At 47.5% G+C, this 12279-nt stretch overlaps 1 protein-coding gene across 1 annotated transcript in view; it reads left to right on the top strand.

Annotated features, from left to right (window-relative positions):
* Positions 1 to 12279, top strand: part of LOC148538498 (septin-5-like) — a 94799-nt gene that overhangs the window by 69990 nt on the left and 12530 nt on the right. The window contains exons 8-9 of the mRNA XM_088454099.1: positions 1781 to 1882; positions 9067 to 9163. Coding sequence (XP_088310225.1) covers positions 1781 to 1882; positions 9067 to 9163 — 199 coding nt within the window. The remainder of the gene's footprint in view (positions 1 to 1780; positions 1883 to 9066; positions 9164 to 12279) is intronic.

The following is a 12279-nucleotide window of genomic DNA, read 5'->3' as shown; positions in this document are numbered from 1 at the left end:
CTGCATGGCGGTCAATTAGATGCTTAGTGTATTATATGGCGGGCACTGATGCTCTGTGTTATGGCACTTACTGCAATGCTCTCTATATTATACAGCAGTCACTGTAATGCTCTCTGTTTTATATGGCACTCATTGTGATGTTCTGTATTATATGGCAGTGACTCTGATGTTCTCTGATTATCTGGTAGTCACTGCAATGTTCTCGCCATTATATGGGGGCCACTGTGATGCTCTCTATATTATATAGTAGTCAATGCGATGTTATATGCATTATCTAGTGGTCACTGTGTATTAAATATATACAGTGTATATATATTAGGGGTGTGCACCGGCCACTTTTCATGTTTTGTGTTTTGGTTTTGGATCTGGATCTTTCTTCGTGTTTTGGATCTGGATTGGTTTTGCCAAAACCACCCTTCCGTGTTTTGGGTTCTGGGTTTTGTGTTTTGGATCTGTATGTTTTTGAAAAAAAGCATAATAACAGCTAAAATCACAGAATTTGTGGGTTTTTCTGCTCCTATGCTATTATTAACCTCAATAACCTTAATTTCCACTCATTTCCAGTCTATTCCCAACACCTCACACCTCACAATAGTGTTTTTATGTCCAAAAGGTTTGTCCACTGCATGTGAAAATATATATATATATATATATATATATATATATAATATATATATATATATATATATATATAGCGAGAGAGAGGAGTGGGGGTTGTGAATCACATCATTGTGGGGAGGAGCCACAATGGCGCATTTCATTGTCAGTAACATCATTGAGCTCCCGGCCCGCCACCTCTCTGTACTATGTGTTCCGCACTGGTTCTGATGAAAAATATCAGTAAATGCAAATATTCATTTGTTCTCAGCGGGCAGGGCCGGCGCCACCATTAGGTAGCTGCCTAAGGGTGGCAGCCACTAGAGGGTGCCGCTACATCTCTTATGCCAACATATTGTGTAGATGTCTCCGCGGCAGCTGCGGATCTAACGAGCGGCAGCCACCGCTGTGAATCAGTAATCTCACCGGCGCTGCACTGGTCACTGCCAATGCTTTGTCTCTTCTCCAACTCACGTCCGCCCAGAGCTGCCTGTCAGCGCTGATGTGCACAAGCATGGGCCCGCCCCCTGGTCTGCTCTCTCCTCCCCTTAACTCCTCTTCTAAAAAAACGCTGATTGTTGAAAACCAGTGTGGTAAGTCAGAGCCGAACAAGCTTTGGGTTGTACTATGTCCACCCCAAATTGTCTATCAGCAATGTACTTTGTGAAAGTAAAATCCTGATTAGACCAAAGTTAGTTTATCAATAAAACATTCATTTTGATGTAAAAACAAACAAAACTATTTTTATTATATATATATATATATATATATATATGCTGAAGCTTTGCCTAGGGTGCCAAGAAACCTTGTAGGTTAGAGATCACTGCGCTGATAATGGCGATGGTTAGAATCCCGGCAGTGTAATTCCGATGGTGTAAATCCTGACACATCCTAGTAAGTATTCCACCCTTCCCCAACTCTACCCCTAACCCACCTTTCCCGCAGCCTAACCTTAACCCTCCACTTTCGCAGCCTAGCCCTCCCTTTCCGAGGCCTAACACTAACCCTCCCCCTAGTGCCTAAACCTAATCTCTAACCATAAACCTAACCCTAATACTCATTGTCAGGATTGCAGCCATCTGGATTCTGAAGCCGGGATTCTGACCGCTGACATTGTGTGCGCTGGGGTGCTGACTACATCCATTTTCAGAGTATGATTTCAATACAGTCCCTTTCCTCACAGATCCGGGAGGAGCTGGAACACTTTGGAATACAAATCTATCAGTTTCCAGATTGTGACTCTGATCAAGATGAAGACTTCAAGACTCAGGATATGGAACTGAAGGTAACACATTCTGTATAGTTCTAATAAACCCAGTTGGTCTCCAGCTGTCTCTTGCTACCAGTAGACTTACAGTATTACCTGAGGAACCTCAGAATGAGTATTCAGTGACTGAAGTGCTACAAGAGGTCAATATATAGACTCATAGCTGGTGTCAGACTTTGGTTTCACACAATAACTACAATATAGTATCTTGTATTGATAAAAGTATCTGATTTATCCCATTTCAGGGGCCATAGTATGTGATGTCCTTTGTATTTTGTGGTGATTCCTGGAGTTCTCTGTTTTATGTGGCACTCATTGCAATATTCTTTATACTGCATGGCGGTCACTTGGATGCTTAGTATATTATATGGCGGGCACTGATGCTCTGTGTTATGGCACTTACTGCAATGCTCTCTATATTATACTGCAGTCACTGTAATGCTCTCTGTTTTATATGGCACTCATTGTGATGTTCTGTATTATATGGCAGTGACTCTGATTTTCTCTGATTATCTGGTAGTCACTGCAATGTTCTCGCCATTATATGGGGGCCACTGTGATACTCTCTATATTATATAGTAGTCAGTGCGATGTTATATGCATTATCTAGTGGTCACTGTGTATTAAATATATACAGTGTATATATATTAGGGGTGTGCACCGGCCACATTTCGTGTTTTGTGTTTTGGTTTTGGATCTGGATCTTTCTTCGTATTTTGGATCTGGATTGGTCTTGCCAAAACCACCCTTCCGTGTTTTGGGTTCTGGGTTTTGTGTTTTGGATCTGTATTTTATTGAAAAAAAGCATAAAAACAGCTAAAATCACAGAATTTGTGGGTTTTTCTGCTCCTATGCTATTATTAACCTCAATAACCTTGATTTCCACTAATTTCCAGTCTATTCCCAACACCTCACACCTCACAATAGTGTTTTTATGTCCAAAAGATTGCACCGAGGTAGCTGGATGACTATGCTAAGCGACACAAGTGGGCGGCACAAACACGTGGCCCATCTAGGAGTGACACTGCAGTGGTAGACAGGATGGCAGTTTGAAAAACTAGACCCCAAACAGTACATAATGCAAAGAAAAAAAAGAGGTGCAAGATGGAATTGTCCTTGGGATTATGTTGTATAAACAGGACATGCACACTTTAACAAACCAATCATTTCAGCGCCAGGGTCTGCCACACGACTGTGGCTGAAATGATTGGTTCGTTTGGGCCCCCACAGAACAAGCTGGCAATTAATCTATCTCTGCACAAACTAGCTCTACGGAGGCAAGATGTCGTCCACATCCACCGATTCCTCACCCTCTTCAGTGTTGTGTACATCCTCATCCTCACCGAGTATTAATTCATCCCCGCTGGAATCCACCACCACAGGTCCCTCTGTTTGTTCTGGAGGCTGGTCTCCCTGGAAGAGTTGATAATTCATTTTTATGAACATCATCTTCTCCACATTTTGTGGAAGCAACCTCCTACGCCTTTCGCTGGCAAGGTTCCCGGCTGCATTAAACACTCTTTCGGAGTACACACTGAAGGGGGGGCAACTCAGGTAAAATAGAGCCAGTTTGTACAGGGGCCTCCAAATTGCCTCTTTTTCCTGCCAGTACAGGTACGGACTGTCTGACATGCCTACTTGGATGCTGTCACCGATGTAATCCTCCACCATTCTGTCAATGGTGACAGTATCATATACAGTGACAGTAGACATGTCAGAAATTGTTGCCAGGTCCTTCAGTCCGGACCAGATGTCCAAACTTTTCCTGCCTGCCCTGCATCACTGCCAGCGGGTTGCTTAGGATACCTACATTTTTTCCTGGCAGCCCCAGTTGCGGGAGAAAACGAAGAAGGAGCTGTTGACGTGTCACGTTCCGCTTCAGCTGACAGTGTTTTCACCAGCTTTGCACCTCTGCAGGCTTGTGTCGGCCGGAAAGAGAGACAACACATAGGCTTTAAACCTAGGATCGAGCACGGTGGCCAAAATGTAGTGGTCTGATTTCAACAGATTGACCACCCTGGAATCCTGGCAAAGCAAATGAAGGGCTTTATCCACAAGTCCCACATGCCGAGCGGAATTGCTCCATCTTAGCTCCTCCTTCACTTTCTCCAGCTGCTTCTGCAAAAGCCTGATGAGGGGAATGACCTGACTCAAGCTGGCAGTGTCTGAACTGACTTCACGTGTGGCAAGTTCGAAGGGCTGGAGAACCTTGCACAACACGGAAATCATTCTCCATTGCGCTTGAGTCAGGTGCATAACCCCTCCTTTGCCTATGTCATAGGTGGATGTATAGGCTTGAATGGCCTTTTGCTGCTCCTCCATCCTCTGAAGCATATAGAGGGTTGAGTTCCACCGTGTCACAACCTCTTGCTTCAGGTGATGGCGGGGCAGGTTCAAGAGTGTTTGCTGGCGCTCCAGTCTTCGGCACGCAGTCGCTGAATGGTGAAAGTGGCCAGAAATTTTTCGGGCCACCCAAAGCGTCTCCTGCACGTCCCTGTCGCTTTTCAGAAAATTCTGCACCACCAAGTTTATTGTGTGAGCAAAACACGGGATGTGCTGGAATTTGCCCAGATGTAATGCCCGGACAATATTGGTGGCATTGTCAGATATCACAAATCCCCAGGAGAGTCTAAGTGGGGTAAGCCACTGGGCGATGATTTCCCTCAGTTTCTCTAAGAGGTTGTCGGTGGTGTGCTTCTTACTGAAACCAGTGATACACAGCGTAGCCTGCCTTGGAACGAGCTGGCGTTTCTGAGATGCTACTACTGGTGACGCTGCTGTTGTTGCTGTGTAATGTGATACATCTACCCAGTGTGCTATCACAGTCATATAGTCCTTAGTCTGCCCTGTTCCACTTGTCCACATGTCCGTGGTTAAGTGGACATTGGGTACAACCGCATTTTTCAGGACACTGAGAACACTTTTTCTGACGTTTGTTTACAGTCTCGGTATCGCCTGCCTAGTGAAGTGCAATCTAGATGGGATTTGGAACCGGGGACACGCTACCTCCATCAATTGTCTAAATCCCACTGCACTAATGGCGGATACCGGACGCACGTCTAACACCAACATAGCAGTCAAGGCCTCAGTTATCCGTTTTGCTTCAGGATGACTGCTGTCGTACTTCATCCTCCTCGCTAACGACTGTTGGAGGGTCAATTGTTTAGTAAAAGTAGTGGTGTTCCTACTTCCTCTCTGGGTTGATGAACGACTCCCAGCAGCAGCAACAGCAGCAGCGGCAGCAGTAGGCGTAGCAATGCAGGATCCTCTGGAGGAATCCCGTATAGAAGAGTGACATGGTCTGCAGTACTACTTCCGATCCTGACTAAGGAGGAAATTGACGAGGAGGGAGTTGACGGTGTGGTTTGCAGGCGCTTGGATACAACAGGACAAAGGGATTTAGGTGTCCCTGGACTGCTTACGGTCTTAGCCAAAGTTTCCGAACTTGACAGTAACTTTTTATGAACGCGCTGCAGGTGATGTATAAGGGAGGATGTTCCTAGGTGGTTAACGTCCCAACCCCTACTTATTTCACCTTTACATATGGTACATATGGCAAGACAGTTTGGAGTGCACTTTGGGGGTTACACCACCCTTTAATAGATGAACCAGCCGGCCCTTTACTTATGACACAGGCGCACGCTTGGTGCTACTTTGTTAATGTACGTGCGGCCACTGTGCACACAATTCACAAACACAGAAAATATTTTTTTATTTTGGAGGGCACTTTGGGGTTTACACCACCCTTTAACAGACGAGCCAGCCGGCCCTTTACTTATGACACAGGCGCACGCTTGGCGCTACTTTGTTAATGTACCTGCGGCCACAGTGCACACAATTCACCAACACAGAAAATATTTTTTTATTTTGGAGGGCACTTTGGGGGTTACAGCACCCTTTAGCGGTCAAGCCAGCCGGCCCTTTACTTATGACACAGGGGCACGCTTGGCACTACTTTGTTGATGCACGTGCAGCTACTGCGCACATAATTCACAAACACAGAAAAAAGAATTAATTTTTTTTGGAGTGCACTTTGGGGGAGAACTCCTGATGCACAGATCACCCCCTGGACAACACTACAGCACCCCTCTAGGACTACAGCCTTTATGGGACACTGCACAACACAGTCCAGCCAGCCCCTATAGACTTTGGAGTGGACACAGCCACTATGGACAACTGACTGCACAGCACAGCCCCTATGACAGCAGCACGACACAGCCCAGCCAGCCCCTATGGACAACAGCAGCACAACACAGCATAGCCAGCCCTAGCTCCCACCCTCCCTCTTCACTGTAGACAGCCGGAGTGATAAATGGCGCCGACGCGGGCACCTTTTATAGAATCCAAAACCCGCGAAATCCGGAATGTGGGATGATGTCGTTTTGCCTCGATTTCAGATCCGAGTCAGGCGGGAAAAGTCGAGCCTGACTCGGCTACGATTCGGATCGGGGGGCTGGTGGGGGGTTCGGATTTCAGAAATCCAAACCTGCTCATCCCTAATATGTGTATATATATATATATATATACACACACACACACACACACTGATTAGAGGAATCCACAACGATATCTAATAAAACAGATCAAATAACTGCATAACTGCAACTGAGGGTATGTGTGTAATTGATTTTGCATTTCATGCCAGAGTGGGGATGCACAAAAGTGTCTCCTATGTCCAATTAGCCACCTGTTTATACATCTGAGACACCTCACACACCCTTTCTTGCGTGATAAAATTTTTTTATTTTCCACCACCTTCCGGGGAGAGATATGTTTACTGACCACCCCATCACCAATATTTTGCCGCGTTTGTAACAAGGTAACAACCTTGAATCTATCAGGTTGTTAACTTGTTACAGACGCTGTAAAATTTAACCGTTGCTGCCCTGGTCCGGTATTGCCATTATTTTTTTAAGAAGGCACTATAAAGTGGTTGAAGATAGGCGCCGGCTATGACCTCCAACACCCTATGTTGACTGCACCCACATACTAGCCATGCCCCCACTTCACTAATCACTCTACGACAGCGTTTGTCACACACCCCTGCTGTGGCACATAATAAGCCCTTCATAAATTTCAGCTCCAGACCCATGCAGACCTTAATCTGGCACTGGGCAGAGGCACCTATGGGGTGGCAGGCAGAGGCACATATGGGGGGGCAGACAGAGGCAGACATGGACAGAGGCACATATGGGGTGGCAGGCAGAGGCACATATGGGGGGCAGACAGAGGCAGAGGCACATATGGGGTGGCTGGCAGAGGCACCTATGGGGTGGCAGTCAGAGGCACCTATGGGATGGCAGGCAGAGGCACATATGGGGGGGCAGACAGAGGCAGACATGGACAGAGGCACATATGGGGTGGCAGGCAGAGGCACATATGGGGTGGCAGGCAGAGGCACCTATGGGGTGGCAGGCAGAGGCACATATGGGGGCAGACAGAGGCAGAGGCACATATGGGGTGGCTGGCAGAGGCACATATGGGGTGGCAGGCAGAGGCACATATGGGGTGGCAGGCAGAGGCACATATGGGGGGGCAGACATGGGCAGAGGCACATATGGGGTGGCAGGCAGAGGCACATATGGGGGGGCAGGCAGAGGCACATATGGGGGGGCAGGCAGAGGCACATATGGGGGGGCAGACAGAGGCAGACATGGGCAGAGGCACATATAGGGTGGCAGGCAGAGGCACATATGGGGTGGCAGGCAGAGACACATATGGGGTGGCAGGCAGAGGCACATATGGGGGGGCAGGCAGAGTCACATATGGGGGGGCAGACAGAGGCAGACATGGGCAGAGGTACATATGTGGCTGGTGGAAGCACACACGGATGGATGGAGACACAAATGTGGTTGCAGGCAGAGGCACATACGGGGAGGGAGGATAGAGAAATAGGTATATATAGTTACTCATACAAAACTGGAGTCAGAGAGAATAATGTAAATAGGGACACAGAGACAGATCCACAGGATGGGGATGGGTCAAAGTGCTGAAGACACAGAGGCCCTGATTCAGAGCCGGACGCTCTGACCAGAGCGCTCGCTCTGAATCAGGGACGTCCTATTTAAATTTGGAGCGGCCTTTTGGACGCTCGCATAGCTGTGAGTTACCACCCACAGCTTATGCGAGCGTCCATGATGATGGTCGCGATGGTCAAGACCATCGCGACCATCGGGCTTGCGACGGGACCCTGCGGTAGGGTCTCGCTGCCGCAAGCCCTGGAGTGATTTTGGCTCTATCAGAGCCAAAATCACTCCCACTGACATCACTAGTGATGTCAGTGGGGCCGGACCCAGACGGTAGGCGTTCCCATGGGAACGCCTCTGCCTGGCAGCCACGCCCCCGGCACGCCCACCAAAGGGGGCGTGCTGTCACTCTCCCCTTTGGTGCGAGACCCGGAGCGACAGCCAAGCTGTCGCTATGCGGGTCTCGCGCATGCGCACGACGGAGCTCCCTCCGTCGTGCGCATGCGCATTTGGGTACCATCGACCCGCTTGCGAGTGTCCTGCGCTCGCGAGCGGGTCTGAATGAGACCCAGAGTTTCTGTACACAACCAGTGGCCTGTCATTACAGAGTGACGGCCTTGTGGAGCTTTTCTGCTCATCACGTCGTCATACAGACTGCAGAATGAGAGCTCCACATGGCTGCCACAGTGTAACCACAGACAGCCAATCTGATTCGCAGTCACTGCTGCTGGGTGGGCCCTGTTGAGTACAGATAGCCGCCAAAAACACTCTCCTTCCCCCATCACTGGTTGAATAAAAATTATTGAAGCAAAATAATTAAACAACAAAGACAATCTGACACCAGCAGGCCCCCAAATCTGTCTGGGCCCCTTATTCATGTATCCGCTGTACCCCCTGATGGTGGCCCTGTGTGTATATGTGTTAGTACAGTGCACAGTGATTTATGAAATGTAGTCATTAGTATGAGTGTTGGGATTTGGACTGTATCTAGCATTGAGATACTTCTGTAAGGTTGTGTGCTGTGTATTACTTTGGGATGGAGCAGAACTGACATGCAGGGTGTGGCTATAGCTGTAGAGGTGGGGTGTACTGCTAATTTTCACTACAGGGCCCAGTAATTATAATAGTAATTATGTCTTGGACTTCGAAATGTGCCAGCTCTGTTTCTTACTGCTTGTGGGTACAACAGCAGAAAGGGAGCATAGGACGTTTCTCTGACTGCCTGTCTCTTTCCAGAAAAGCATTCCCTTTGCTGTGATTGGCTCAAACACCATTGTGGAGATAAATGGGAAGCGTGTCAGGGGGCGCCTGTACCCCTGGGGGGTTGTAGAAGGTAAGACTCATTCTCATGATTATTTCCACTAGTAATGTGAGTTCAATGGGCTCGATTCAATTCAACCCGAATTGAATAGCGCCGGCGCTAAGGGCAGAAAACAGCATTGCGCCTGTACTTTTGTCGGATTTCTGCTTGCACCCGAGGAAGAATGCGAGAAGAAATCCTTACTCGTGGTTAACAGTGCGCTTAATTGAATAGCTCCTCCTGGAGCTCCTTCCGGCGCTATTCAACTCGCGTTGCATTGAATCGAGCCCTAAATCGCATACACATACATGTACATATAGGATTTTCTCATATAGGGGCACATTTATCAAAGCTCATTTGAGGTAAATTCCCCGAAAACACCTGTTTTCGGGGGTTTACCTCAAATACTTAGTATCCCCCGAATGTATGAAGGAGGGACCGCAGCAGGTATCTCCAATACCTGCTGCGATCCCTCCATTGCCGCCGGCAGCCGCCTCCCCCATAGGTTTCTATGGGGGATGCGATGCTGCCAAATGTATCAATATCGGGAATGCTTCGCATTCCCGATATTGACCCCAGCAGCTAACGCCATCTGAAGATAGCGTTGGCCGCTGTGTCCTATGGGCACTTACTGCATTTGAGCCGGCGGAGGGATCTTCCAGATCCCTCCGCCGGCAATGGGCGCCGCTCATGTGCAGTCCGCGGGACTGCGCATGCGCAGCAGCCTGGAATGCGCTCCGGCCACATCGCAGGAACGGGCTCTTTTCGGAGCCCGTCTCCGTGCATGTGCCGGGTCATACATTCGGCCAGTATGATCGCATTTTGCAATGCGATCATGGGCGATACTGCATGCCCTGATCGCATTGCAAAATGCGATCCTTAATAAATGGGCCCCATAGGTTCTCTCCACATATGAATGAGAAATGTCATCCCTACATGGGAAGTAGTTACTTTGTCGATGTGGATGCTGTCAACCCTCAATATGTCAACAGCATTGTATTGAAGGGAGATTGCCGGCAACGTTTTAATGTTATTTAAAGCATTGTAACAGTGTACATGATTGTAAAGAATCATATTTAAAGTTATAATTACTTACAATGCTTTAAGTAACATTGCAACAATGTCGGTAATCTCCCGTTGATATAATGCTGTCGACATATTGACTGTCAGCAGCATCCACATATTGGGGTGGCAGCAAAGACAGAACTGACTCTATGGGGTATATTTACTAAACGGCGGGTTTTTAAAAGTGGAGATTTTGCACATAGCAACCAATCAGATTCTACTTAACATTTATCTAGCACCTTCTAGAAGATAATAGCTAGAATCTGATTGGTTGCTATGGGCAACATCTCCACTTCTAAAGACTCTCACTTTAGTAAATTTACTCCTATATGTGTAGACAATGGCCCTCATTCAGAGCCGCTCGTTAGCGGCAGTACGCTCGTTCCGAGCGATGTTTGCACATCTGCGCATGCGTACGCTTTTTAGTACGCATGCGCGAACCAGTCAGTGCGGCCGAAAATCGTTTGTACGCTATATAGCAAGTGCCTGCTATTTTGAGTGACAGAATGAGGCGTATGTGGGTGGTAACAGGGGAAGGTGCTTGAAAATGGGGAGTGGAGATCCGAACGCAGGCGTGCTTAAAGGTCAAAACGGGCGTTTTATGGGTGTGTATATTTAAAACAGCAGCGTCAATGACCACGTCACTGGGTTATTTTAGAGCCAGAACTGCTCGCAAATTTGTGGTAGCAAACACCAACCACAAGAATAGCGAGCAGTTCATACGCTGGTCGATGTACTCGATTAATCTAATAAATAGCGGACATGACGTATGGTGCGAGCGGCCAGGGGGCGTTTTTAACAAATAAACGAGCGTATGTTTTGCTCGTTCGTTCAGACTTAGAGGTGTGAACAGACTGCAATGTGCGTACGGATCATTTGAATAGCCACCCCTTGTTTTTAAACGAACGACCGCAAATAGCGAACGGCTCTGAATGAGGGCCAATATTCACTGCAAAGACACAAATTAGATCAAGGGGCCTGATTCAGAGCCGCTCGTAAGCGGCCGCTCTTTCGTTCCGAGCGATGTTTGCCCAACTGCGCATGCGTACGGATCGTAATACGCATGCGCGAACCAGTCAGTGCGGCCGAAAATCGTTTGTTCGCTAAATAGCGAATGCCTGCTATTTTGAGTGACAGGAGGAGGTGTATGTGGGTGGTAACGGGGGAAGGTGCTTGAAAACGGGGAGTGGAGATCAGAACGCAGGCGTGCTTAAAGGTCAAAACGGGCGTTTTAAGGGTGTGCATAATTAATACAGCAGCGTCATTGACCACGTCACTGGGTTATTTTATAGTCAGAACTGCTCGCAAGATTGCGGTAGGAAAAACCAACCACAAGAATAGCGAGCAGTTCATACGCTGGTCGATGTACTCGATTAATCTAATAAATAGAGGACATGACGTAGGATGTGAGCGGCCAGGGGGCGTAGTTTCCCAAAAAACGACCGCAAGTTTTGTTCGCTCGTTCAGACATAGAGGCGTGAACAGACCGCAAAGAGCGAACGGTTCATTTGAATAGCCACCCCTTTTTTCTGAACGAGCGAGCGCCAATAGCGTCCGGCTCTGAATCAGGCCCAATATACGATGAATAAGTCTAAATGAAAGGTTCCATGCACCACTCTGCATATCAATGTTTCTCTACAAAAGAGTTAAACTTAGATGAAACATGATCTGATGACACATATTGGTGTAGCTACAGGAGCCTCGAGCAATAATATGTAGCCCTTAGGAAAGTTCATTCTGTGCCATATATTTAGCATCAGTCCTGGAATAATTACCATTTTTCAGGATTATTGTTTTACACTCTTGCATATTGCCATTGTAAGTGTACTGCAGTTAGAGGGTAAGATTTACATGTCTCCTTGTCTTTGGTTACATAAAATGTATTTGCATACAGGACAGTTACGGGACATTTGTATCCGCTTATTATTATTAGACTATAATGTGCTGTGAGCCAATCTTCCCTCTACTCTGAGCAATGTAGAAAAGAGAGTTAGGTTCATTTAATGAGGACTTTGCCCTAAAGGGTTTCGTTCACAATCTGCAGGATATTTCCCAGCAAATTACATTTTCTCCCTCTCTAGCGC

The sequence above is a fragment of the Taudactylus pleione genome, unplaced genomic scaffold, assembly GCF_031769625.1.
Source record: "Taudactylus pleione unplaced genomic scaffold, aTauple2 ptg000040l, whole genome shotgun sequence".
NCBI classification, from domain to species: Eukaryota; Metazoa; Chordata; class Amphibia; order Anura; family Myobatrachidae; genus Taudactylus; species Taudactylus pleione.
Note: the sequence above shows the minus strand (reverse complement) of the source record. Positions and strands in the feature narration are given on the sequence as shown.